This window comes from Macaca thibetana, chromosome X, assembly GCF_024542745.1.
Source record: "Macaca thibetana thibetana isolate TM-01 chromosome X, ASM2454274v1, whole genome shotgun sequence".
Lineage (NCBI taxonomy): Eukaryota > Metazoa > Chordata > Mammalia > Primates > Cercopithecidae > Macaca > Macaca thibetana.
This window is the reverse complement of record NC_065598.1, coordinates 97,034,311-97,062,155: the sequence shown is the minus strand read 5'-3', so window position 1 is coordinate 97,062,155 and position 27,845 is coordinate 97,034,311. Positions and strand designations below refer to the sequence as shown.

Genomic DNA, 27,845 nt, shown 5'->3' with positions numbered 1-27,845 from the left:
ATCCGGGTAACAGTGGCAGATGGGCCCAATGGGGAGGTCTTTTTGTGTCCCATAGGTGTTGGACTCATCTGGTGGCCTTATGTTTTACAGTACTTCTGTGGCTTCTTGGTCTACCCTCTCTTCCCACCCCTAAATAAGGGAAAGATATGAAATATCGGACTCAAAGAGTATAACCAGAGGAACCAAAGTAAACAAGTACAAATTTATTCTTTTCAAAGCAGAATTCAAGGGAAAGGGGGAAGGCACCACAGTGAGTGGCAATCAAAGTTAACCAATTTGTTCCCAACCCTGTCCCTTTGTCCCCTAGACTTCCATGCCACCCTTGTCACCTCCCCCAAATCCTTTCCCCAATTTTCATCCTGTGACCAGTTCTTGCAGTCAGCAAGCAGCATAGCAGACTTCGGTCAGGCCTCAACACTGCCATAGGGGACAGCAAGGGCATTCAGTAGGCCCCCTCTCAAATGCGGCAGCTGTGGGAGAAGATGGACTCTGCGAGCTGAGCCCTGGCCTTGAGCCTTTCTTTCTCCCACAGCAGTTGGTGTTAAAAGAGTAAGAAGTAGCTAAAGTGTTCCTTGTTCCCACGGGAGCCACACAGCTGAAGAATTAGGTCTCCACATCCCCAGGATAAGGCCCCCAGTTTTTTTCCCAGAACTGCTCGAGTTAAGATAGCTACTTTCTTGCTTATCTGTCACCTATGTGAAGAGAAATTGGATGGGATTTTTGGCCTTGAAATGATGCCACAGGCCATGACTCTGCCGTTGAGAATGTGAGTTCAAATGCTGGATATGGAGCCCAAATCTTAAGCACACACATCAGGAAGCACAGATATTCCTTAAAATGAATCCGGAGGAAAAACATCTCCTAGGATTGGCCTCTTCCTGGCCTCAGGTTTTCTCATTTCTGTGTCTTGCCAACCCATTTCCTGGAGCACCAGAAACTCAAACAGATTTCTCTGTAGGGAAATATTTCCCAACTTTGGGCCTTGAAGAAAATGGGCACTTGAGAGTCTTGATTCTAGCCTTTCTAATCTGGAGGGAAGGGTACATGTCCTCTCTAGGGAAGCATAGCACAGCCTGATGTCTTCCAGCTAGTCAGCCTTCCATGACAATGCCCAATCAATGTGAATCCACTATGCTGTCACTGGAAGCAGAGGTATCCTCATAATGGCTTTTTGGCCTCTATCAACTTCTGTCAAGAAGAAATCACCTCTCAGTCCTAACTGTTCTTTGATACTATTTGACAATAACCCCAGCAAATGCTCACATACCTTATCATTGATGCTAATCCCACAGTCAGAAGGTTTTCTTTAGGCTACCAACCTAGCAACTCCCTTCACCATCCTTCTAGTGTAGGGCTAGAAACTACACAGTGCCATGCACAACACCCTTAGGAGACTAATACACAACAAGATGTCTAATGACATACAATACATTTTGGTAAATCCAATCCCAAGTTGGATTCATAGTACCCAAGGATCCATTTACTCTACTGTGGGAAAATTCCCCACACATACTGCAGTGACTGTCCCTTGACCCTTGAACAATATACTCACCTTAGGCATTAAGGTAAACACAGGACCACAAAGTGTGAGTGACCCCTTAGTGAGAATTCAACTCCTGACCTGCTGCTTCAGTCCACCTACAACACAAACCCTACATAACAAGATCTACATCTTTTCTACCATGCCTGGCCCACTGCAGTTGCCACAGGCCCTCAGCAGCCCAAGAGCTCTCAGATGGGTTGGGGATAACAAAGGATTTTCCAGGACTTTCCTGGTAAAAAATTGCTCCATAACATGTACCCACCTAAGGCTTAGGCAGGTATATGCCTCTAAGTCCTCGAGCCCTCTGTCCCACATTCCTGCCCACAATCTAAGTTCCTACAAATATGCTCCCATTCTGACTGATGCCCAGATTCTATGATTGATGCCTGCCTACCACCTGCTCACCATCTATCCAGATACCCAGTTCTTCTGCCCAGAGACCTCATGAACACTAAGGCAGATGTTATGCTGTGAAGTCTGACACCCTGGACCTGTGGCTTAGTGGTGGAGGAGGCAACTGAAACCTTCTGGACCCAAGCCGCTGCCCTGCCTCCCCTGTGGCAGATCAAACTAGGTTCCTAGCAGTTCTACCCACTGGCCCACTGCTGGATTATAATACAACACCCCAACCATCACTCCCTCCTGATTGTGGTGGCGACTGTTGCTTTCTTTAGCCCTGAGCGAGATCATAAGAGCTGGAATGTTCTCTGCGTCTTAGCTGGCAAAGGCTAATAAAGGCTTGTTTGTCCTTTTCTGCATGGGGTGGGCAGAGCTTGGATTTGCTCTATTTTGGCACCTGAACCATTTAGGGGAGCCCAGGAAAATTTACCCAAGGTCCAGGTCTCAAGGGAACAAGATTTGGAATGAGTGAAGAGAACAGTGACTCTTCCTGTTAGATTCTCTGTGACCACGGGTTTCTGTTGCTTTGGTCTTGAGGACAGCCCATCCCAAACATCAATGGAGAGAGATATCCTAGGGGAGCAGCCAGGATACATCTATCTTTCCAACCAGAGGCTGGGGCTAACAAAGAGCAAGGCAGAACATTAATACTTCAAGAGGTATTATAATTTAATGTGTGAGTGAGGCCAGGAGAGCACTGATGTACAGTAGATATGTAGAATAGCTATGTATGTATATAAACTTAGGCAAATGAAGTCAACTGCAGGGCTCTAGGTTATAAAGCTCCTCTTGGTAGAAAGCTGTCTAAGTGGGCTCTGAATCTATTCAACATTCTCAAGCCCACTCCCCCACCCCTACTATCTATTCTGAACAGTTTCTGGATAAAGAGATCATGGTATACGTCGCCTAGGAAGAGTTAGTTCAGTTTGAGGATTGGATTCACCTTCCAGAGTTAGAAAGAACAATTTTAGGCACAGGAAGGCCTTGCTGTTGTCTGGGTGGAAAGCGGCCAGCTTCCTGATTTGTGGCCTGTGGCTCCTATGGAGGGGCCACTACACAGGGTGGCCAGCTGCAAATGCCTTATGATTAGCTGGGGACAATCAGCCACCTCACCTGATTCAGCCTGAGAGCTAGAAGGGTCACAGCCTGGAAGGGTGTTGGATGGCAGTCATACTACTCCAGACTTGAGGTGGGCTTCCTCTTCCTCACCCAAGGAAAGCAACACTCCCTTGCTTAGCAAGCTGCCACTGTGTTCCCAGGTCTGTGAGGACAGACTCAGAGGAGCAAAGGGTGGCTTCAGCCGGGTTTCCAGAGCAACTTGCAAACCAGTAGGTCTATCAAAATGCTGAGGCCTTTAAGAAATAGGAAGATGTGGGGCAAAAAACAAAAAAAACAAAAAATCTAAACCCGGAAGTATAGACGTAATGCTTCCAAATATAACGTGGAAGAACCAGAATGAACTGCTTTCCCCTTAAGGAAGGTCTGTCAGGGACTGAGGCTAAAGAAAATGAAGATATTTGAGGAGAAGCCAGTACCTAGGTAGCATTAGGATGGCTAACGATCTGTCCTGGAGCTGAAGTAATAGAACACATACTGCCCAGATTTTTCAGGGGCACTTGGGGCAGGGAAGGTGTCTCGGGGATACCCTTTTGCCTCCCTGAGTTGTGCCAGAGAGTACGGGTAAACCCTGTGGATTCATAATGCTGGAACCTTGGGGTAATTAGGCTTCTCTCTCTCCATAATTCCACGGAGAAGGAAGAGGGGCCAATGGGTACCGCTTAGCTCTGCAAGGCAGCTTCTCTGTTCCCCATCTGAATGGCCAAGTGATATTTGCCTGAGCTGCAACAGAAAGGTACTTAAAGGACTGACCTCAACCTTGAAGATTAAAGGGAACATTTCTAGAGGCAGAGGAATCATGCTTCCCCTTCTCCCATCACTGCCCGCACCCACCTCACATACCACCAGATCCCTGCTGCTGCCCAGAGCCCAAATAATACTAGTTGAGGAATGTGGGGCCAGCGGAAACTGGAAGGGTTGGATGAAGGCTGAGGAAAGGCTTTGACGGGAACCAGGAGAGGACAATGAACTATAGGATAGGGATCTGGCTCCATCAAGAGGCCAGCAGGGTGTTGGCAGTCACATCAGAACTTCGCACACTGGGGAAGGCATGACGGAGTTTCTCCATGATGTCCTCCAAGCACAGGCTGACATCCTGGCTCTTTGACCCCACATCATCTGGGTTAAAAAAAATAGAGATTTGAGAAGAGAACTAGAGACTCCTTTATGAGGCCAAGCGGCCAGATAGAGTTCTGCCAGCTGAAGGGCAGACCTGCCCACAGCATTTGCATCTTCTCAGCACAACGCCTAGTACATAGGTTGTGCTCAATGTACATTTATTTGTAGAATAAGCATATGAATTAATCAATCAGTAAATCAATCTTCCCTGACCTTAAGCACAAAGCCAAGAGGAGAAACCAGTCCCAGCCCTGCAAAGCCTTGGGCAGGAAATTGAGGGCAGGACAAAGCCATGGAGAAAGGGGCTGGGAAGGGCCAGGGGAACTCACCTGCAGCCTCGGTGTCTGGAGTTGTCTGTCCCTTCTCCCGGGGGTGACTGCCTTCTGACTGCTGTGGAGAGGAAGCTAGGGACGAGCCTGCAGAGCCACTGCCATCTGATTCGGTGGGTGGCTAGCAAGAGGTAACGCATGACTTAAGTCACTTTGCCTTCCTGACCTTACTTTGACAGACTCCTGAGCTTAGAAGGGACCTGAGAGACTTCATACCATCCCTTTGCCCTTAGACTTTAAGAAGCTTTTGGTATTACCTAAAACAGTGGCCTCCACTTTTCGGAAACTTCTTAGAATATTGAATTACTCATACCTTCTTCCTTTAACAACATGTGTCAAAGGCTCCCAGTTCTTGTAAGAATGGCATTGTAGGCCAGGCGCAGTGGCTCACACCTGTAATCCCAGCACTTTGGGAGGCCAAGGCGGGCGGATCACCTGAGGTCAGCCTAACCAACATGGAGAAACCCCGTCTCTACTAAAAATACAAAATTAGCCAGGCATGGTGGCCCATGCCTATAATCCCAGCTACTTGGGAGACTGAGGCAGGAGAATCGCTTGAACCCAGGAGGCGGAGGTTGCGGTGAGCCAAGATCGAGCCATTACACTCCAGCCTGGGCAACAAGAACGAAGCTCTGTCTCAAAAAGAAAGAAAGAAAGAGAGAGAGAGAGAGAGAGAAAGAAAAAGAAAGAAAGAAAGAAAGAAAGAAAGAAAGAAAGAAAGAAAGAAAGAAAGAAAGAAAGAAAGAAAGAAAGAAAGAAAGAAAGAAAGAAAGAAGAAAGAAAGAAAGAAAGAAAGAAAGAAAGAAAGAAAGAAAGAAAGAAAGAAAGAAAGAAAGAGAAAGAAAGAAAGGCATTGTACCTAAAGGTCTCTTGCTGTCATTTCAGATATAAATAAGCTATTTAGAACACAATTCTCTCTGGAAATGTAGTTTCACACCTGATTCTTGGTTCATGACATAGCATATGTTAGAAACCTCCAGGAATCCATAGAGGCCATTCCTTGGAGGATCTGGGGAAGAGGCAGAAGAGTGGTATTTTCCATTACATATGATGACAATAATAGGTAACATTTAAGGGTTTACTAGATGCCTGGTATCAAGCTAAATTCCTTAAATGCATTATCTCCTTTTGTGTTCACCACAATTCTATGAAGTTGGTACTGTTACCACCTCTGTTGTATAGATGAGGAAACTGGGGCTTAGAGAGGTTAACCAACTGTCCAAACACCCCACAGTCAATTGGCAGAGCCACATGCAAACCCAGAGCTGCCTGACTCCAGTGCTATACCACAGCACACACATTGCCTGTCAGAGATGAAAGGTGCAAAAAGGAACAAGAAACACCCTTAGATAGCACAAATCTTTCTCTTGCCAAACTTGTCCAAACCCACTTCTTTCTAGCAAATACCATACTAGCAAAAATCAATGTTTTAGATGATTCTTGAAGTTTGTTCTTTTAGTATGGGATTCCAATGGGTTGTGAAGAAATAAGCCCTCAGAAGTCTTCTCTCTGCCCCAGGCCCCACAGTGACTGGAGAGTGACACACAGGGTGGCATGGAAGGTAGGTGGAAGAGAGTTGGCTGGAGATGTGACCATACCAGTCTCTTCTTTCCCCCACCCCCCAACAACCGCAGGCCCAGTTCTCTTCAGGAAGCTACTTGAGAGCCACTGCCAAGGAGCTCTCTCTTGTGTCTTCTTTGCCACAGCCCTCAGCTCCCCAGCCCTTCCCCTGGGCTCAGAGGCCGCCCTGGCTCTTTTCCTGTCTCCAGCCTCACCTGCAGGAGAAGCTCCCTCAGACGCTGCAGCTGGGACTCTAGCTGCTTGTTGTGATCTTCGAGGATCTGCATGCGCGTCTCCAGGCGGCTCTTGTGTTGCCGAAGGATACGGGCCTCAGCCAGAAGCTCCTCATTGCGATGGTCTGGTGCTGCCTCAGTGGAGCCGTCAGCCAGAGTGGGTGCCTCAGCAGCCTCCTCATGCTGCCACTTCAGGCGCCTCAGCTCTCCCTGGAGAATCCTGTCATGGAGAGAGACACCAAGACCTATGGATCTAACAGGGCTCTGACTGTCCAGGTTTCAGATATCCCCTCAGGCCTAGGTGTGAACAATCCCTGTGCTCTTCCACCCCACCTCACCCCCATCCCCAGTTGTGCTCTTGCTTGAATGGCCACATCCACTTCCTCTCCAGCACGTATGTCATTTACTCTGCCATCCTGAGACCTCAGAGCAGAGAAAGTTGACATTTTGCATAAGAAATGTCTCAGGGCTTTGATGTGCTGCTTTAGGGATTAATTCTGACCTTAAAATCAGGCAGAAACACAGTCTGCAAACAAAGGAGGCATTAGGGCCATTGACTCACCTACTCCATATTTAGATGTTTAGATTCCAAGGGAAAACATAACATAAACAAGAGACCACCTGTGTTGTCTCTTCTCTCCACAACCCTCCTCTTTGGCCCACTTTGAACACCCATGCTGTGTCATCAAAAAAACAAAAAACAAAAAACAAAAACAAAAAACAAATTCCAAACAGGTGGCCTACTTTTGGGGATATCACTTTTGGCTTTGTTCATTTTTTCTTTATTTGCAACAGAACAGTCACTCTCTGCCCAGTGTTTCCCAGGGCCTGCGGACTGCTGCTCAAAGGCAGTGTTTCTCAAATGATTCATGGTAAAAATTCAGGTTTTTTTTTTTTTTTTCACTCTGTTATGGACCCATATGTGGTCCCAATGCACATGACTAGTACATAGCTCACACCACGTGCAATTCATCACACAAGTTCAACAACACTCAAACTGGTCTCTACCCTATTCAATAAGATGAGTCTACTAATTCTGTGCTTGAATATCATAGCAATGTCAAATTGCTCTTGGACTGGTGACAAACTGGTCACAAACTGGCCCTGGTCTGCTCTTCACACTCTGAGTAGCACTGTTCTAAAGACTTGCTACTCCAAGTGTGGTCTGTGGAACAGCAGCATGGGCATCCACTGGGAGCTAGTGAGAAACGCAGAAACTCAGACCCCACCCACACCTGTGACTTAGAATTTGTATTTTGCCAAGCTTCCCAAGTGACTATCTTATGCACTACTGTTTGCAAAGCACTGCTCTGAGGGGTACTATGAATTCCACTTCATGCCCCACAAGTGGCTTGGACCCTTCTTAGGTCCCTGCTGCCACCTTTACTTTATGGAAAGTCATGCCTTCCCTGTATTCTTCTTCACCATCCTTCTTCCAGACCTCAAATGCTCTATGTAGTGTCATTGTCCTCTGGAATGCTTTTACTAGGTGATACATATTTCTTTCCACTTCCAACATTGAAAGGTCTCTGAGAGCAGGAACATGTCATACCCTCTCCTGTTTTCTCTCTGCATTCTCTCTGCTTGCATCTCGTGTGTTCTTGGAAAAATTTGGGTTACATTAAAAGGATTCAGGCTGGGCACAGTGGATCATGCCCGTAATCCCAGCACTTTGGGAGGCCAGGGTGGGCGGATCACTTGAGGTCAGGAGTTCAAGACCAGCCTGGCCAACATGGTGAAACCCCATCTCTACTAAAAATACCAAAAAAAAAAAAAAAAATTAGCCAGGCATGGTGGCGCATGCCTATAGTCCCAGTTACTTGGGAGGCTGACGCATGAGAATCATTTGAACTCGGGAGCCGGAAGTTGCAGTGAGCCGAGATCACGACACTGCACTCCAGTCTGGGCAACAGAGTGAGACTCTGTCTCAAAAAAAAAATAATAATAAAATAAATAAATAAATAAATAAATAAATAAAAGGATTCAAATAATTATTATAATAGCTAGCATTTAGTGAACCCTTACTATAAGCCAGGCACTGAGCCAAACACATTATATGCCTGATCTCATTTGGTCTTCACAAGTGATCCTAGGAGGCAGGTTTGATGATCATCATCCCCATTTTACAGATAAGGAAATAGAGGATTACAGAATTTAATAACTTGCTCAAGGTCAGACAGCTAGGATGTAGAAGTGCCTGAACTTAAATTCAATCTCTCTGCCTCAAGAACCCACACAGATTTCTGCTATCATCACGCCCACCGGTTCTCATCTTCCAAGTGGGCCAGGATTTTCTGTAGCTCCCCCTTGCTTTCTGTGGCCACACTGCATGGAGCCTGCTGTCCAAAGGCTGGTTCCCGGTCTGTGATGGGGCTGGAGTGCCGCAGCAGGTACTGGTCCTCGTCTCTGCGTGGGTATGGGGAAAGCAGAGTAGGTGGCCAGTTGTTGAACAGAGAAACAACTCAGGGCGTAAGTTCTCAGCTCTCAGCTCAGGCCCCAGGAAATGCATGCTGGAGGATTCACTTCTAAGTCACATCGAGAGGGAAAGGACGTATATTGAGACTTGAGAGGGATGAAAGTGTCCAAAGGAGGCAGAGGCTGTGGTTGGGGGGACTGAGAGAGTGTTTTCAGGATGCAGGTTTCTGGGTTCTACTTACAGCCCCCCGGGAAACAATGATCAAATCATTTCCCTTTCTGTGCTATTCCCCCACTCTAACCTCCTTTGTTTCCTCTTCCTCTAGAGGGATCTGAGTCCCAGTCAGGGCAGATTGATCCATGTAGCCAGCAGCTCCCAGGATCTCTGAGCAGGGTGGGGACCTCCCTAGAGACACAAGTCCCCTTCTCTGGGCTGTCATACCAGGGAGTTCCCTTGTTATACTTCAGCCAAGTCCCTGATGTCTCCTAGAGTTAGTGTAGCACTAGATAGGGCTTTGGCATCTTGACCACAAGATAATGGTTCCTTTCTGAAACTTCAGATGAGGGAGGGCATATTATTCGTTCCTCAAAGTTGTGTATAGATGGATGGGATCTTGCAACAGGAAGGGACTTGGAAAGATGGCAGGGAGCTAGTACATCACTCATTTCCTAGGTCGATTGATAGAGGGAAGACTGCCTTTCTTACTGAACATCATGCCCAGAAAGCAGCCTTCCTTCCTTAGGGAGCTAAGGATCCTAACCACCACACACCCCCATTCCCTGGAGGATATACCCTTCCCAAACAGTGGCACAAAGATCTCAAGGAGAGCTATTTCTGGCAAATAAGCAGCTGTGGAAACTCACATGCTGTCATCTGGGGACAGGCTGTCATTAAAGAAGGAGCAATTTTGACTTTCCATCTCAGCAAGCCTAGGAATAAAGAGCAGAGGCAGGAGAGAAAACAGGATGTGGGGCCTGCTTCCATCTCAAGGACTCTAATCTCACAACAGGATCATTGGCTTTGAGAGCTACCCCAACTACTCCTAAATATTGGGCCTTGCTGGCTGCTGCACACCCCACTCTGCACATCCCCTGGCCCTGACTCCATTCTCCTTGCCCTGACTGAAGATCCTTTCCCCTCGGACTTCCTACAATAGCTCCCACCCACCTCCCCCAAACCTGGTGGTACCTGCTGGCAAAATGCTCAATTCGGGAGTGCGTGTCGGCATGTGGCAACATCGGGGAAGAAGCCGGCCTAGAAGAAAGCAGCAAAGACTCGGAGGACCAAAGACTGGGCAGCCTGTTTCCTCCTCCCTCTCCTGCTCCCTACATTATGGACATGGGCAAGAGCTGATGGGAACAAAATACAAAGATTGGATTCCAGTCTACTTCTCAGGCCAGAGTTCAGGTCAGGCCCAAGCTGAACTGCCCTATCACTAGTGGGATTTACCTTGGAACATTCTCCTAGACCACCTGGGACTCAGCCCCTTCACAGCCTACGATCGGGCTCAGTGAGGCTGCCCACAGCCCCTGCTCAGCCACCGGTACTCACGTCTCACTGTAGTCAGCCTCCAGCACTGATTGCACAGGCAGATAACCTCGTTGAGGGTGTTTGCTGAAATAATGCTTGGAGCGGAATTTGTTCTTTAAGGTTGTGGCAAAGTCCCTCATGTTCTCACTGGATGTGGTCTGAGGAGAACACAGGGCACAGGAACTTACCCTAATGGCTTCCAGATATACTGGGCAGGTGTGGCTGTTCTGCTAGAGTAGACAGCCTGCTGGGTAATCCACTCTTGCTCATGCCCACCATACCCTGCTCCTAGAAGAAGGTCTGGGAGGATATATGCCAAACTCTCAACACTGGTTGCCTCTGGGAAGTGAACTGGAGGGGTGGGGGCCAGGGTGAGGAGATAGGAGGACTTTCATTTTATACTTAAAAAAAAATTAGTTGCCTCAGTTCCTCTAAAAGAAAAAAAAAAAAAAAATTGTAGAGACAGGGATCTCACTGTGTTACCAAGGCCAGTCTTGAACTCCTGGGCTCAAGAAATCCTCCTACCTCGGCCTCTCAAAGTGTTGGGATTACAGGTGTGAGCCATGGCATCCAACCTTTGTTTTATACTTTAAACACTTTTATATGATTTGAATATTTTATAATGAGCATATGTTTGTTAATTTTTAAAACACGTTTCTATGAATTCTAAGGATGTAGAGGATGAGCAGGTGGTAGAGGATTATCAGTCTACCAGATCCAGCCAGTTTTCCAGGTATGACTTTTCTAATGTTTTCTTTAAAATGATAATAAACGAAAAGTAAAGGGCATGGTCCCTGTTCTCACCAGGCCACACATTTCTGTGCCAACAGGATTTGAAGAGATGAAAGCTTAGACAGATGGATTGTGGGGCATCAGGTTGAAAAACAGGAGAGAGAATGGGGGAGAGAGAGCAGTGGTCGGAGCTGGGGATATGATCAGGGCTTTGGGAGCATTTGCAGGGACAGAAAAGGATAAAGATGAGTAGGGAGCAGAGTCAGTGCTGGAAGCTAAGCATGGAGCTGTGGGTTTTAAACACAGCACAGGAGCAACTCTGTGGCTGGAGTTCAGGGATGCTGACCGAACTGGGCTAAGGCAGATATGGAGGACACGGTTACCAGGGAAAACTAAGTGGAGTTTAGGGGTCCAGGTAAAGGACATACCTTTCTTTTTTCCCTCCAAGGGACTGAGTAATTAATTTGAGCATAAGCTTTGGTACTGACTAGAAGGGGTAGAAATAATGACAAAGCATCAGGGAAAGACTGAGTGACCCAGTACAGAAGCAATATAGGAAGCTAGCCAGGAAAAACTCAAGTGAGCAATGGAAGGCAAATCACCTGGAACTGTCTTGCTCTCTCTGTCTTTGTCTGTTTTGTTTTGTTTTTTCCTGAGACTTTTCTCTGCAGCAAAACAGCAAGTGCCCTTAAAATGGCTGAGAGTGTCCTGGGCCAGCTGTGGCCAGGCCTGGTGAGGGAGAAGCTCTTCTGGAAGAATAGAGAGGCCTGAATCCCCCAAACTGGTGAATCACCAGAGCTCCTTGGAGAATACTCCCCACAGGAGAGCAGAAAACTATGAGCCAATGCTGGGCAAAGTGGATCAAGGCCTAGTACCTGAGAGCTGCCTAACCCTCCCACCCAGCCTGGAGGCTTCATACCGGTGTGTAATACTCCATGATGGGGTAGTGCAGCTTATTTCCTTTGCTGGCCCTGCCTGTCAAGAAGCAGGTCTGGCAGATGTCAACGTTGAATTGCTTCAGACTCCGGTACCTTGGGGGAGAGGAGATGTAGTAGTAAAGAGAGTCCAATATGCCACAGTGACCTCCCCGCTGTTCCTCTAACACTAAAATATACACACACAGTAGAAGGGGATGAATGAGGCATGGAGCCATAACATGCCCAACAGCATATACATAGCAGTGGCTGAGTTCTCAACAGATGAACAGCTTTATTCTACAGACCACGAATCCCTATGAAATCATAAGGCCAGATTCCCAGGAAGTGTGGGAAATAGCATTCTCACCACCTTTGTTTAAGGGAGACAGGAGGGAAGCGGGGGTAAATATCTCATTATATCAAATGGCCTTCTAAACAAGGATGGCCCAAACAGGTCAAGGCTCCCAGGGACCACCACCTACACTGGAGAAATTACACTTCCAATATGAAGGCAGTTCTTTCTACCAGCCTTGGCTAAGTTGGCTAAAAGTTATTTCCAAAGGTTGTTCATAATAATATACCTATTATTGCAGAATACAAAATAGCCCTTCAGATCTACTTCCAAAGCCTGGCTGAACTGCCCAACCTTGTAGCATAGGACAGTGAAATGCCTAGACTTAGAGGGGTCATACGATCCAATATCTAGTCTAGATCTACCACTAATTAGCTGTGTGCCTCATTTGTTCATCTTATGAAAAGCAGGGTGATGGTAGGGAGAGTTGTGTGTTAGTGCTTTACAAAGGTAAAAAGTTGAGTGTTTTATGATGAAAGTCTAATCCAGGATAGTGGTTACCTTTGTGGGGGAAGGAGGGGAATATAATCAAGGAGACCTCAAATGTATTGCAATAATGTTTTATTCCTTAAGTTGGTCATGGGTATATACTGTGGTGTGCTGAGGCCAGCTCATACCAGCTCACGACAGCTGGCTGTTAAAATTTCAGGGGTTTTCTAAGCCAGTTGTCAAATCTAGCCATTATTAAATTATATAAACTCACAATTAAATAAATTATACTACAAACAAAGGTAATAAATACTCAAAACTCATTACTTCCTAATTACTTTGCTAATGTCTATGCTCTTGAGATTACTTACATCTATTGTATCTGCATGGCAGACATATTATGAAATGGTGTGCAACTGAGTGTCTCTTTCTGACTCTGCTCAGAGACCTCCTGGAAATAGTCTGACGTCATTCACAGTGGGAGTATATGCACCACAGAATTTAGCAAATGCTACAGATCAGGCTTCCTTTTTTCTTTTTAGAGAGTAAGTTGTGAAACATTTGCTGGCATACCATTTAGTACATAGGTGCTCTTACACCTATGTTCTTCTATACATTTTTGTAGGTCTGTAATACTTTATAATACAACTAAAACGAAATATTTCCTCACTTCCCATTTAAAACAATTAAATATTCTGCAATAGAAAGGATTATAACAGTATATAATAATGTATAATACACTAGCTATAATTATATAATAATTAGGTAACACTTTATTTTATAATATCTGAGTTATATGTCACATGAAATATTTATTATTATAATCTCAGCAGGTATTGTTTTCCCTACCTGAACCCCTTGATGGGGCACTGCCTACAGATAGAGCACTTGGTCTGATGCTTCACTTGCTCAGCAATGGTGACCCGATGCAGAACAGCCAACCACACCATGGACTGGGGCTCCAGGTTGACCCACTCCAGGAACTGGGATGCTTCAATGACTGGCTTCCCAGTGCTCTAGGGAAACAAGAAGACCAATGGGAATGATTGAGGCCCAAAGTGTCTTATCCCTAGAATGGCAGCCCTCAGAGGGGCAGGAGAACCAGCAGGGGCTGGGTTGGCCTGTTCTCCAGAGATGTTCACCTTCTGCCCTGTGCTAGTTGAGCTGGCACCCTCCCCAACAGGACTATGATTCTAGAGCCCCCAGAACCTTCTGCCTTGTTGTTCCATCCCAATAAACTCCCTTGCATCTGCATACTTCAGATCAAAAGCCTAGCTCGTAGTCCTTCCCTTCTTCCCACCCTTCCTAAAACCTCCCTTCCCTCCCCCGCTCCCCAGTTCCATACTCACAAAACGGAAGCAACTACGGACACTGGGTTCCACGTTGCTGCCCCCAAAGGCTGCCACTTCACCCAGTTGACGGGGCACCTGAATGGCCTCATGAAGCAGGACACCAAGATGGCGCTGGTCACACTGGCTGCCTGAGTTGGCCACTTGGCTGAAGAGGTCTGCTGGTCCCACCGTCAAGAATGGCCAGCCCCAACACAGGAATGGCCGGAGAATGGTGAGGAGAAAGGGCAGAAAAGGAAAATGGGGAAAGAGCACAGACTGAACTAATGACTTTTGAAACTGGACTACATAGAGGTCTATCCCTGACCTTCTAGAAGTCGAGTTCTAAAAAGAGCATTCTCTGAGTTCAGAGAGAGAAATCAGGCCAACACAAAGAGAGAATATCAGGGGGAGGGGAAGACAGAGAGAAAGAGTGACAGAAAGTGAAAGCAGGAGAGAGAGAGAGAGAGAAAGAGAGAGAGAGAGAGAGAGATCGAGTGCACCGTGTGTAAGAGCAGTGCCAGACACAGATATGATACTGTTGGGAAAACAGATTCTTCCAGAAGCAGGATGAGGGGGTGCAGGTTCAGGGGCACCTGAACATGAGTCACAGTCAGGCTGCCATACCCTGTCCTGTTTATGTGGTCTAACACTGTAGTAATCTCTCAATTGTCCACACAAATGGAAGGAAACACTGGCATGCATAATCCAAAAAGAGAAGCTAATTCAAAACATCTGATCATCTAAAAATTATCTCAAAGTCATTGTGGAATCTACTATGATGCTTATCTTTGTATATGGGTTATTTAAGCCCTTCTATGGCTGTTTCCTTTCACATCCCAATCCAGCCTTAGCAAACCTCCTCCAGTGGTTATTCTCTGTCTGCTCCATACCTCGCTTAAGGCTTAGAAAACACACAGAAATAGAAGGCAGAGAGCCTAGGTTCAAGTTCTGGGTCCATTACTGACTAGTTGTAGAATCATGGGTAAGTCGTGAATCTCTCTATGCTGCAGTTTCCTTACTTTTTAAAATTAGAGATGGAGTCTCACTATGTTGTCTAGGCTGGACTTGAACTTCTGGGCTCAAGTGATCCTCCCACCTCGGCCTCCCAAAGTGCTAGGATTACAGGCATGAGCCAGCACGCCCAGCCCAGTTTCCTTACTTTTAAATTGATGATAAATAATCACTGTTCATCCCATCGCAAGGAAATGTTGAGAGAAATACATAATATCATAGCCATGGACGTGTTTGGAAACGTTCTCTTCCCTGTAAAGTTTTTCCAGACTGCTGTCATCTGTCTCTTTTCTGTCATTTGTATAGGATATATTCTTGGCCATTTGGATTATTCTCATCAGTACTTTCTAAAAAATGCTTTCTGTGTACTTCCATCTCCTCCTCTGGACTGTAAATCATTGGAAGCAGGGACAATGTCTAATTTAACTTAGCACTCACCCCATTTAGCAGAGTGGTCAACACACACTAGGGCTCAACAACTAATCATGCTGCTACTGAAAAGTTCAAAATGCTGAACACAACATGGAGGACAGAGGGGAAAGCAAAGGTACTATAAGCCAAAGATGTGAAAAACTACAGAAGAACATAGTGTCCGCCTCCCAGATATTGGGGATGACTGTGCCCTGCCTGTGTATATAAGAAGTCTCTAGTGACATGGCTTGAGCTTCAGACTGGAAGAGGGCTAAGCCTAATAGGCCGCAGGGGAATGCAACTAGAACATCAGGGCCCTGGGTACCTCAAAATGCCAACACAGATCCTGACTAAGCACTTCCATCAGTTCAGAAGGAATGAAGCCCGTTGGAGTGACACTGGGAATAGTAATAGGCCTTAGGCCCATCTTGTCCTTTGGCTGTCATGTGTTCTTTGCAATAGTGTGAACCAAGAAGCATCACAAGGTAGCCAAAGTAGCCCTCTGCTGAGTCACAAGATGTACCTTCTGTTTATCTTACATCCTTCCTCCTCCCCACAACACCTCTCCCTCTACCCAACACCACTCCACACTTTGGAGTTATACTCACACTGAAGTTTTTCCTTCACTTCCGTGCCACACAAGCATGCAATGCCAGTCTTAAAAGACAATGCCCGCATCTTTCCGCTGCGACCACTAGGTTTAAAAGAAGAGACTGAGAACATGGATGTATGTAAAGGGTTAACATCTTGGCAATCATTTCCCTCACAAAGTTGATCCCAGCAGGGCCCTGTTCCAATCATGCCCCAAGCTGAGTTGGGTCCAAGTCTACTATGGGAGCAATACGTTTCCACTAGGCCCACTTGAGATATCCCATTGAATTTTATCCTGGAGCCTTCCAGAGCTGAAAGCCCTTACCTATCAAAAACATTGAGGAGCCAATTGAGGCTCATGTCCACACAGAGTGGCACGTTGACCAGGATGCCTCTTTCCTCCTCCAAACGTTCATATAAGGCAGTCAGGCAGTGAATGACCTCCACCACATCCATCACGTGCTCACTGGCCTGCAGATCATGCTCATTGAAGATTTCCAGGGCTGTGGTTAAAGTTACCAGGTCCACTGGTAAGGAAAGAAGAGAAGGGAGAAAATATAGCCAAAAGTAGAACCCCAGGGATTAAATAAGGAGATAAAGCCACCAGCATCACCAAATTTGACTCAATCTCCAGATCAACCATTTGCAAATATGATACAAGCTTGTCCTTTACTAAGACCCTCATCCAAGGAGGAAGAAGGCAGCAAAATGTTCCTCAAATTAACCCAACATGTTATTATATCCAATGTTCTTTGACATCAGTTTCAAAAAGATGATGGGACATAAGTAAACTCATCTCCTATGTTGTACTAACTCCCAAGGGATCAAATCCCATTTTGAGTTTCCCTGTCTTTACATGAGTTTCAACTGCAAATAGGTTTGTCTATAAAATTTGTTCTGAGAACCTAGACACCAGCAATGAAGGCTCAGGTATGGTTGGGGAAATGTGACATACATCAAGAGGACACCTTAATTACCCCCAAATGCTGGCTCAGCCTAGCCAGACATGCCTAAGCCAGGAAGTCTGAATGGATAGTGTCTTTGACAAAGGCCAGAAGGCATATTATATCTGCAGCGACACTGTTCCCTAACCACTGCTATTTGCTTCAACAGTTTTACTACTACATCCAATAACCCCAAGATGGCAAATCATGGGTTGCAGTACTTCCTGTCACAAAGCAGTTGCTTGATTATACATACTGAGCATGGGGAAAGGGTCAAGGAAGAGGATAACAGTGGGGTTAATTTGGAAACACATCTGGGGCTTAGCGAGAGTGGAAGGGAACTGGGAAAAGCAGAAGTTGACAGCTAGCATATTGCAGGCTTTGGAGAGTTTCCACCAAGCCAATCAACAACTTCTGCCGAGGTGAGATGAAAATAAGAAACAGCAGACAGATGAGGAACAGGAGAGGGGTGGTGAACGTCATAGGGAAGTACAACAGGAGACGTACGGCGCAGGGCTTTCTGGACTCTGCGGAGCTTCATGGCAGTGCGATAAGCTGAGAACTTAATGTTGTTCAGATCAGCTGCAAAGAATGGAGAGAGACCCACTCAGATCAGAAAAATTCAAGTTAAAGGCGCAACAAGATACCATTTAACACCCACCAGACTGGCAACAAATAGAAGTCTGACAATAGCAAGTGTCAACAAGAATGGTGATGAATGAGAACTGATGGTGAAAGTGTGAACTGACACAATCATCTTTGAAAACAACTTGGTATTACCTAGTAAAATGGAACAGTCATATATCCCACCACTCAGCCAGCTATATATCCCAGAGCAGTGACTTGCAAATGCTTTTTGATCAAGACTTACAGTATGAAATTAATTTTATAGCATACATGTGTATATGTAAAAATAACTAAATCAAACATTTCAGGAAGCAATTCCTTACTAGATTGGATAGAGTGAAAACAACAAAATTAATATCAACTATGACTCTTGCTAAGGATCTGTTGCATATTAATATTTCCTGGTCTATTTCAATTTTTTAAATGTTTGTCACAACACACTGAAATGATGTTATGACCTGCAGACTGAAAAACATGTCCCACAGAAATCTTTGCACACATGTACTGGAAGACACATACAAGAAACTCCTCAGCAGCACTGCCCTCATTAGCTCAAAACAAGAAATGACCCACGTGTCTGTCAACAGCAGAATGGATAAAGAAACTGTGCTATATACAATGGAACATTCTACAGTGGTAAAACAGAATGAACTGTAGTCACATGCATCGGCATGGATAAAATGTGCAACAAACATAATGATGAGTCTCTCTTAGCAGGTAAAGATAAGGCACGTGAGAGTCACACATATCACAGCCTGGACAGTCTTTTAAAGCAAATCAGACTTCACATCTGTAAGAATAATGCACTAATCCGATGATAAAATGGTCCAGAGGGGAATGTAGAGCCTCCAGTTGAGAAAGGTGCAGAGGGTAAAAGAAAGGCAGGCTGTTGGAGAAACGATGAGGCACTCATTCCCTCTCCCACCTGCTTATTGACTGAGATTCTCTTCTATTCTTTTTAAAACCACTCTATTGAGTTATAGTTGACATACAAAAAGCTGTACAGATTCAATGTCTACAAGTTGATGAGTTTGGAGACAAGTATACATCTATGAATCCGTCACCACAATCTATGCCATTAGTACATCCATCACTTCCAAAAACTTCCAACTACCCTCTTTATTGTTTTTTTCCGTAAAAACACTTAACATAAGATCTACCTTCTTAGCAAATTTTTAACGATACAATCCAGTATTGTTCACTGTAGGTACTATGCTGCACCATAGATCTCTAGGACTTATCCATCTTGCATAATTGATACTTCTTTGTACTCTTGACCAATATCTCCCCACTTTCCCCTCCCCTCAGTCACTGGCAGCCACCATTCTACTCTCTGCTTCTATGAGTTTGTCTATTTTAGATTCCTTATATACATGAGATCATGTAGTATTTGCCTTTTGTTTCTGGCTTATTATTTCACTTAGCACAATGCCCTCCTGGTTCATTTACATTGTTTCAAATGGCAGTATTTCCTTCTTTCTAAAGGCTGAATATTCCACTATATGGATATGCCACATTTTCTTTATCCATTCATCTGTAGATGGACATTACAGGACAAAGGCAGCTGTGTATATGCCCACCGTATACAGGAAGCCCACATTCTTACCTAGGGTTTGGTATAACTCTGTCATCTTGGGATGGTCCCAGCATGTGGTCTGAGCCTGGTGGCTACAAACAATAGCATCAATAGCACCAGCATCTATACCACCCACCCACCCCACATACAGGTGTGCACACCACTCGGTGACAAGTTGGATGCAAGAAGCTGCAGGATTCGAGGGTGAACCCAAGATGCCAAAGCCCAAGGGTTCACCTTTACCCAAGTAGAATCTTGAGATCTTGAGATGAGTAGGAGAAAACCCGAACTGGATGGAGGAATCCCAACAGACAGAGTGACAAGGATAGGTAGCAAAAAGGCAGGAGAGGGAGGGGGTGGGCAGGTGACTGACCCACTTCTGATTCAGATGGTCACTCACTTGATGTAGTAGGGAACTTTATTGGGTGAAATTGCTCTTTCCCAGGGAACCTGGACAGAGGCTGGTAAAGGAGAAGAGAAAGAGAAAAAAAGCTGGCCACTAATGCTCTTAAGGCCCCCAGCTACTCCCTTGCTCTATCCTCCCAAAGAGGTGGTCAAGCCCAAAAGGGGATGTCTGAATTTCATTGCCAGCTCTTAACAGCCTCTGAGGGTGGGGCAAAGAGTTCTAATGAACACGCTTCTCTCCCTGATGTTAGGGCAAGGCAAAGAGAAGAGGCTGTCACCGATATCCTAACATACCAGAGATGTGGCAAGGGTATGAACAGGAATACTTGGCCTTGGCCACCCTGACAATCTTCTCCCTAAGCAGACTGCCATTTCTACCCATCAGCTGCAGGCAGCTGGATTACTCTTGTGGATATGAAGTAGACTCCACTTTACTCTTAGGGCTCAAAGCTCTTCCCCTAGAAGGTCAAGCTTCTCAGTCCTGTGGGACTGTGGGTAATGGTACTGCCCACTTCTCTCTCTCTCATGAGGAACTCTGGAAACTCATGCCTCTCTCTGCCTGTGTCTATCTTTTGAACTTCAAGGAATGGCCCCGTTTACATGGTCAGCTTGCTCACTGCAGTTTTCCTCGGTACAAGAGTCCTCTGACTGCAGGTATAGCTGTATGCCAATGATTATAATAGCAATAATTTTAACCACAGTTAACATTTACTGAGCTCCTACTATGTGCCAGATATTATGCTCATTGCTTTGTGTGCATATCTCATTTTTCTGTCTGTATATTCTTACCATCTCCACTGCTACCAGCCCCCTGGTCTGGGCCACCACCAGCTCCCAGTCTGGGCCACCATAATCCTTCACCTGGATTATTGCAATGTACCTTCAAATAGGTCTCCCTGTTCCCACTGTTGCTCCCCAGTAGTCTCTTCTCAACACCCTGACTCTGTTGAAACATAAGGCAGATCATGCCATCCCTTGGCTCAAACCGTGCCAATCGTTCTCCATTGTATTGAGAATAAAATCTGAAGTTCCTCCCATTGCCTACAAGGCCTTACATGCTCCAGCCTCCCCTACTCCCCCGCACTTTGCTCTCCTTGCTATTTTCCAGACACATCCTTACCTTAAGCGTGTGGAATATGCTGTTCCCTCTGTCTGGTATGCTCTTCCCTCAGTTATCATCCACACAGGTCAACCCTTCACCTTCTTTAGACCTCTGCTCAATTGCCACCTTCTCAGTGAGGCCTCTGTTAACCACCCTGTTCAAAATTGCAACACCTCCCCACTTAAATCCAGCACTCCCTATCCATGCCTTCCCTGCTTTAATTTTTTCCATAGCCCTTGTCACCAAGTAACCTTATATATATTTTACTTATTTGTTTGTGGTCTGGTTTCCCCAGCTAGAATATAAGCTGTCTAAGGATTTCTGTGTGTTTTGTTTACTGATGCAGCCCCAGTGCCTAGAGCAGTATCTGGCTCACAGAAGGCCCTCAATAAATATCTTTGAAAAAATAAAGTCATTTAATTCCCATAACCTGATGAGCTAGGTAATATTTTTCCTTCTTTTTACATATGGGAAAATTGAGGTTCCAAAACAGTAAGCTATTTTTTTAAATTTTGAGCCTGCATAGCTATTAGGTTGAGGTGCTGTGCCTCAGATCCAGATCTCTCCAATTTGAGAGACTGTTCTTTTTTTTTTTTTTTTTTTTTTTTTTTCTTTTTTCTTTTTTTGAGACGGAGTTTCACTCTTGTCGCCCAGGCTGCAACTTCCATCTCCTGGGTTCAAGCGATTCTCCTGCCTCGGCCTCCCAAGTAGCTGGGATTACAGGCGCCCACCACCACACCCAGCTAATTTTTGTATTTTTAGTAGAGATGGAGTTTTGCCATGTTGGCCAGGCTGGTCTCGAACTCCTGACCTCAGGTGATCCGCCCACCTCAGCCTTCCAAAGTGCTGGGATTATAGGCGTGAGCCACCACGCCCAGCCAAGAGACTGTTCTTTTAACCACTATACCACACTGTTTTATCCTTACTGCTTCTCGGGTGTCAAGGTATACTGGGCTCCCACCAGGGCCCCAGGGGATAACAATAGACTCTCCAGGAAGATGGCTGAGGTTCTGCTAAGTGGAGTCCAGTTTGGTTCACGTACAGGAGAGAAAGTGCTGTGACCCAGGCCCAAAGTCCCGGTGGGCATCCTGGAGCTGCTTAAGCCTCTCACTAACTGACGCCTATGGAAAGAACAGGGTGAGATCAGTAGATTCATTCCAGTTATTTAGAGTGGGATCCCCAGGTACCTCCGGGAATCTTTATGAGCTTCCTCAGAGACTGGCTTTTCTCTGGTTCCAGCCTCTCCCACCGTCACCCAACTCCTAGCCATCCCCCAGAACTCCCAAAAGTCACAGCAGAGCATCCCTAATTCCAGGCCACAGTCACTCTTCCCCTGCTCCTGTCTATCCTGAGTGCCCAAATCCAGAAAGACCCCTCTTATTCACTTCAATCATTCCCTGCAGCGTAGAGGTTGAAAAGCCCATTCCCTAGCTCTACATTCTCCACTCCTCTTTTCCCATGCACATCCCATTTCCATAACCCTGAAGAAGTTTCCACCAAGCCTAGTTATATGGAGGCACCTCCCCATGGTTCACTCCAGGCTGCTCTTCTACCTGTAGTTGTTTCCATCGGACGTTGATCTGTTCCAGGGCATGGGAATTCTCCATTGACAAGTGCACATCAGAAATGGCAAGCTGGTGGGCCAGATCATTCACCAACTTTACTCCATCTTTCATGGGGGAGAATTCTTCTTTGAACAACTGGAGAACCAGGACCCAAGTGCCACAGCAGACAGAGTGGGAAAGAAGAACCAATAGTCATTCACCTCTACTCTTCCCTCTTCACCCAGAGGTTTTGTTTCAATAACACAGGCTAGTGCTTGCCTATTAGGGCAACCAGACTAAGGTGTGGGTGGCCACTGTCCTTATCCTCTTCCTCTCATCCTCAGAAAACACCAGGAAAAGAGAAGAAAGTAGAAAAACAGAAGAGACTCCAGCCAAACCAGCCCCAAATCTAGCACATAAACTGACGGCAGTTCAGTTGCAGTCCAGGCCAACAATGAAGTCTCAGCAGCAGAAACATTGTCAGGGTCTGGGGAGAGTGTCAGGTCTCAGGGTAGACTGTAGTCAGGGGAGGGGGCTTGCATACCTTAATAGCCTGGATGTGCTCTGGGAGTGAATCAATGAAGAGATCCCCGATGGGCTCCCAAGTGGCTCGGACTCCCTCGGCTTGGCTCAGAGTAGTGCTTAGTTCCTCCATTGCCCCTTGAATCTCCAAGAGCTGCTCCAGAGTCCGCTCAATATGACGGTGCTGGTCCACACAGCGGGCTGTCAGCTTCTCCCACAGTTCACTGGCTACTGTCGCCTGCTTCCATACAAAGCGGCTGAGATTCTGGATTCGCCGTTTCGGGGAGGTATCTGCAAGAGGAGGCAGGAAGCCAAGTTAGGCCAACCAGGCAGGGTCAGCCCAGAGAAAGAGACAGAAACAGCCCTTTATAAAATGTGTGTGTGTGTGTACATGTGGGCATGTTTGTGTATATATTCATATACACACAAATACATATTTTTCCATGGTCGAGGCCTTTAATACATTCACTTAAAAAAAACTGTTTATATTTAAATCATTGTGGAGTCATAGGCAGTTATAACACAGAGATTTCATGTACCCTTTACCCAGTTTCCCCAAATGATAACATCTTGCAAAACTACAGTACAATATCACAATCAGGATATTGATATTGATATAATCTGCCAATTTTGTCCAAGTTTCCCCAGTTTTACTTGTATTCGTGTGTGCATGTGTGTACACGTGTGTTTAGTTCTATGTGATTTTACCATATGCGTTGGTTTACATATCCACCACCACGGTCAAGAGACCATACTGATTTTTTCCACTTACTATGTATCATGAGGACTTCCTCATATTTTAAAACAGTAGGAAATGAAAAAGTAAGACATTATAAGAGGCATAGTGAGGCAAACCATCTAGAGCCCTACTCATATGACCCTGGAATGTGATTTTGCATTAGTTTCTGTTGCCCACTTCCAGCCAAGGGGAGGCATTTTATGAAGGCTCAGCCCAGGAGAAGTTGGTATGTGTCCAGCTTTTCCACCTAGGCTCCTAATCTATAGATTTCTTCTTCCTCCCTCAGATCTCTCCTCAGAAGGTCCAGAGCCCCATAGCCCCAGGCTAACTAGAATTGTGCTGCTCTTTCTAGAGCTTGTCCTATCTGAGGCCCACTGGGCATCAAATTAAGTACTGGCCCTCCCATTGAGGGGCCAGAAGTAAACTAAGAGGGCATATGGCATTGACAAAGGGCTCAATTCACAAAGGGTTCTTTCAGGCTATTGACAATCCATCTCAGAGGGTTGAGGATTCTTTTCGGAGAAGAGGGCTTGCTAGACCACCACTCACATCTAGTCACCATGAGTCCCATCCCGCTGCCTTATTTGAATCTAGACCAGAATGGCCCTCTCTATCAAGGGAAGGGGCTAGAAGTCATCGGAGTCAGTATCAAAGAGTCACAGTTGGCTGGGTGCAGTGGCTTACACCTGTAATCCCAACACTTTAGGAGGCCAAGGCAGGCCGATCACTTGAGCCCAAGAGTTCAAGACCAGCCTGGCCAACATGGCGAGACCTGGTCTCTACAAAAAATGCAAAAATTAGCTGGGTGTGGTAGCATGCGCCTGTAGTCCCAGCTACTCAGGATGCTGAGGCTGAGTCAGGAGGATCGCTTGGGCTTGGGAGGTCAAGGCTGCAATAAGCTGTGATCACGCCACTGCACTCCAGCCTGGATTATAGAGCAAGAGGCTGTCTCAAAAACAAAGACTAAACACAAAAAAATCCCAAAGAGTCATAGTCAATTTGCCTTTCAAAGGCAATCATCACCTAACTTTTTAGATTTTATAAAGGTTTATTATTTGCTGGTTTGCATGTCCCTCGATGTTGAAATAAAGCAGTATTCTAAAATTATGATTATTTTACTTTATTATTTTATTTTATATTATTTATTTTTGGAGTCAGGGTCTTGCTGTGTTGCCCAGGCTGGAATGTAGTTGAGCAATCATAGTTCATTGCAGCCTTGAACTTCTGGGCTTAAGTGATCCTCCCATTTCAGCCTCTCAAGTAGCTGGGACTACAGGCACACACCACAAAACCTAGCTAATTGAAAAAAAAATTTGGAGCCGGGCGTGGTGGCTCATGCCTGTAATCCCAGAACTTCGGGAGGCCGAGGCAGGTGGATCACGAGGTCTGGAAATCGAGACCATCCTGGCTAACACAGTGAAACCCCGTCTCTACTCAAAATACAAAAAAAAATTAGCTGGGTGTGGTGGCGGGCACCTGTAGTCCCAGCTACTCGGGAGGCTGAGGCAGGAGAATGGCGTGAACCTAGGAGGTGGAGCTTGCAGTGAGCCAAGATCACACCACTGCACTCCAGCCTGGGCGACAGAGTGAGATTCCATCTCAAAAAAAAAAAAAAAAAAAATTTGTAGAGATGGGGGTCTCACTATGTTGCCCAGGCTAGTCTTGAATTTCTGGGCTCAAGTGATCCTCTTGCCTCAGCCTCCCAAAGTGCTGGAATTACAGACATGAGCCACTGTGCCCAGCCAGCACTGTGTTTTTAAAGGACATACTGGTACTTTTATTTATTGAGTCAGTTCAATTCATTTGAGTGTTTTTTTTGTTTTTCTTTTCCACATCTCATTAAATGGCCACACATGCTGCTCCAAAGAGCCACATACAGCTTTGGGTCACACAACTGTTGACCCCTGCTCCAGGCTATATTCTCTTTGCTTTATTTTCCTGCAGTAGGAATCTTGCTTTCCCCCAAATTTGGATGGACTCCTGGGGGAAACTATCCTCCCAGATAACAGATAAGAAAATGAGTTTGGGGAAGGCAGGAGGGTGTTTGTTCAGCAGTACACGGCTCAAGAAGAAGTGGGAAAAACAGAAGACCACCTACCTTTGCTCTCAGAATGAGGCTCCTCTAATTCCTCAAATGGGTGCTGGGACAGGAAGGCCTGAGCCGACTCCAGCACAGAATAGATGTAGGGGCCCCGAGACTTGACTTCTTCCATAAAGGCCTATAAAGTTTAGCAATATGGTCAACAGGAAAGGAAAGTTTTTCAATCACTTTACATTCCATCCTGCAACTGACAGCCTTTCTTCTCAGTGTGACGTGATTCTTTGGCATTATCAGGTATCTTTGAACTACCTAGACAAAAAGACGTGCAATCCTCCTGATAGGCAGAAAAATAACTCTGACACTGGAAGGTCTGTTTAGTATGAAATTTGTCTGTCTGTGCCACAGGATAGAGAAAAATGTGGGGATCTTGGTTCTCCAGAAGACTCAGAAAGCTTCCTGTAACGGTCTTAAGAAAATCAAAACCAAGATAGGCAGGATTTATATTAAAATTATAACTAAATTTTTGGTTGAAATATATACAGGGTACACAAACTAAAAGTGTACATTTTGATGTAATCAGTACTGAGATCAAGAAACAGAATTCTATCAGCATCCCCGGTGGGCCCTCCTAGTCACTATCTCATCTTCACGCCCCACCCCTCCCTCCCCTCCCACAAAGGTGACCACAATCCTTGTAAAACCACCGATTAGTTTTGCCTATTTTAAAACTTTATATAAGTGGAATCATACAGTATGTACTCTTTTTGTATCCGGCTTTTCTTTCACTCAACATACTGTCTGTAAGATTCACCCATGCTGTGGCACGCAGTTATAGTTTATTTTATTTGATTGCTGTATTATATTTCATTCTGTAGTCATTTTAAGAAGTATTGTAACTACAGCAGTAATATATATCACAGAAATACTAGAAATTTCAGAAAGATATGAAGAAAATTAGGAACTCCAATTTTATTACATAGAATTAACCATTGTTAACATTTTGATATAGTTCCTTCCTATGCTGTTATATGTATGTAAACATCACACTCATCTATATACATTTTTATACAATTGAGATCCACTTGCACTTAGTTTTGTATCCTGTGTTTTTTCACTTAGCATTATATTATGTTCATTTCCCCATATTCCCATTAAAAATCATGGCAGTATTTTAAGGGGGGCCAGAATTTGATGGGAGGGGTAGAAAGAAAATACTTGACTTAGGCTGTGGCATGCTAGCCACAGGCTAGTAGGATTGCATACAGCCTCCTATTCATTTAGGTGTCTAAGCAGAGCTGGGTGTCTGTCAGGGTACTGCAGAAGGGATTCCTCCCCAGCTGAGAGGCTACACACCACGGCTTCTCTGATTCTAACCTACCGCATGTGTCTCCTTCTCCTGTTGCACCAGGGCCACATCCCCTTGTAGGGGCAGCTGAGCTGACAACTCCTCATCCTTTTGGCTGAGCCAGTCAATAATCTCTTGAAGAGGAAGCTGAAGCTTTCCACTGTGGTCTGAGAAGGCCTCTAGGCGAGCGCTGCACACAATGGGTAAAACCAGTGATGTTCAGTCTTCTTTTTAAGTGGCAAAACTTTTTTCCCAAACTAAGTTATATGGAACTTTAATATCGAGAACAAATTCAGGAGGAGCTTTTCTGGTTCAAGTGGGAGGAGGCCTGGAGTCCTCCCTCTTATCCACCCAAAAAGGGTCCCAAGGCACCTCCACATGGAGCACAGTACTAAAACCAGTAGGTAGAACCATGGGTGTGGAGGCATCCCAAACTTGAATGGCTTAAAATGTCACTTTGTGGATCTCAGTTACTTCAGTTGCATGCCAAACAATAGGCTGGGAAGGGTAGGAAACTGAGCAAGGGCATTAGAGGTGACAGCTGTCTGGTTCCCCTCTTGCCCTGGTAGAATTCAAGTCACGCCAAACTGCTCAACCATAGAGGCTGTTCCGAACTGCCCTCTGAGCAGGAGAGGATTCAGTAAGTGGAAAGGGCAAGTTGGGTGGTTGAGTGTAGGCATGCACATGTGCAAGGATGCATATGAATATAACAGCCCTTGGGACCCAAAGGAACATTGGCTAGAGGTCTGAGATATGGAAACAGAAAAATCTGTACTGTATAATTATCTCTGTCTGCCCTCCCACCCCGCTGCCCTCCAAATGAACCATGGTAGGAGGCTGGAGGCTGGCCAAGAATATGTGCAGTCATCAAGCCATTCCCCTTGGCTGACAATAATAACTATCTTTATTCATTGCTCCCCTTCCCACCACTACCTAGACCAAGATCTTTACCTAAATTATTGCTTCAACTAATTCTTACAA

The 27,845-nt window shown here is 45.6% G+C and overlaps 2 protein-coding genes across 6 annotated transcripts in view; both read right to left on the bottom strand.

Moving 5' to 3' along the window:
* RPL36A (ribosomal protein L36a) overlaps positions 1-27,845 on the bottom strand; it is a 220,536-nt gene that overhangs the window by 133,578 nt on the left and 59,113 nt on the right. The window contains exon 1 of one of the 4 annotated variants that reach the window (XM_050776051.1): positions 20,379-20,382. The exons of 2 other annotated variants lie outside the window; for them this stretch is intronic. The gene's annotated coding sequence lies outside the window, so the exon portion shown is untranslated. Of the gene's footprint in view, positions 1-5,732; positions 5,737-20,378; positions 20,383-27,845 lie in introns of those variants that run through there. One more of the 4 variants, XM_050776053.1, reaches the window with a different exon arrangement.
* The window catches only part of DRP2 (dystrophin related protein 2), a 44,100-nt gene continuing 17,022 nt past the window's right edge, over positions 768-27,845 (bottom strand). Inside the window, exons 5-24 of one of the 2 annotated variants that reach the window (XM_050775915.1) lie at positions 26,898-27,054; positions 25,577-25,697; positions 22,762-23,030; positions 22,227-22,373; positions 21,716-21,794; positions 19,567-19,627; positions 19,197-19,258; positions 17,471-17,545; positions 16,345-16,546; positions 16,037-16,122; positions 14,025-14,182; positions 13,525-13,691; positions 11,897-12,008; positions 10,267-10,403; positions 9,904-9,969; positions 9,579-9,644; positions 8,562-8,705; positions 6,282-6,519; positions 4,507-4,627; positions 768-4,177 (exon numbers count right to left, since the gene is read on the bottom strand). In XM_050775915.1, the coding sequence (XP_050631872.1) occupies positions 4,053-4,177; positions 4,507-4,627; positions 6,282-6,519; positions 8,562-8,705; positions 9,579-9,644; positions 9,904-9,969; positions 10,267-10,403; positions 11,897-12,008; positions 13,525-13,691; positions 14,025-14,182; positions 16,037-16,122; positions 16,345-16,546; positions 17,471-17,545; positions 19,197-19,258; positions 19,567-19,627; positions 21,716-21,794; positions 22,227-22,373; positions 22,762-23,030; positions 25,577-25,697; positions 26,898-27,054 (2,593 nt within the window). In that variant the 3' untranslated portion in view covers positions 768-4,052. The remainder of the gene's footprint in view (positions 4,178-4,506; positions 4,628-6,281; positions 6,520-8,561; positions 8,706-9,578; positions 9,645-9,903; positions 9,970-10,266; positions 10,404-11,896; positions 12,009-13,524; positions 13,692-14,024; positions 14,183-16,036; positions 16,123-16,344; positions 16,547-17,470; positions 17,546-19,196; positions 19,259-19,566; positions 19,628-21,715; positions 21,795-22,226; positions 22,374-22,761; positions 23,031-25,576; positions 25,698-26,897; positions 27,055-27,845) is intronic. The other variant, XM_050775916.1, reaches the window with a different exon arrangement.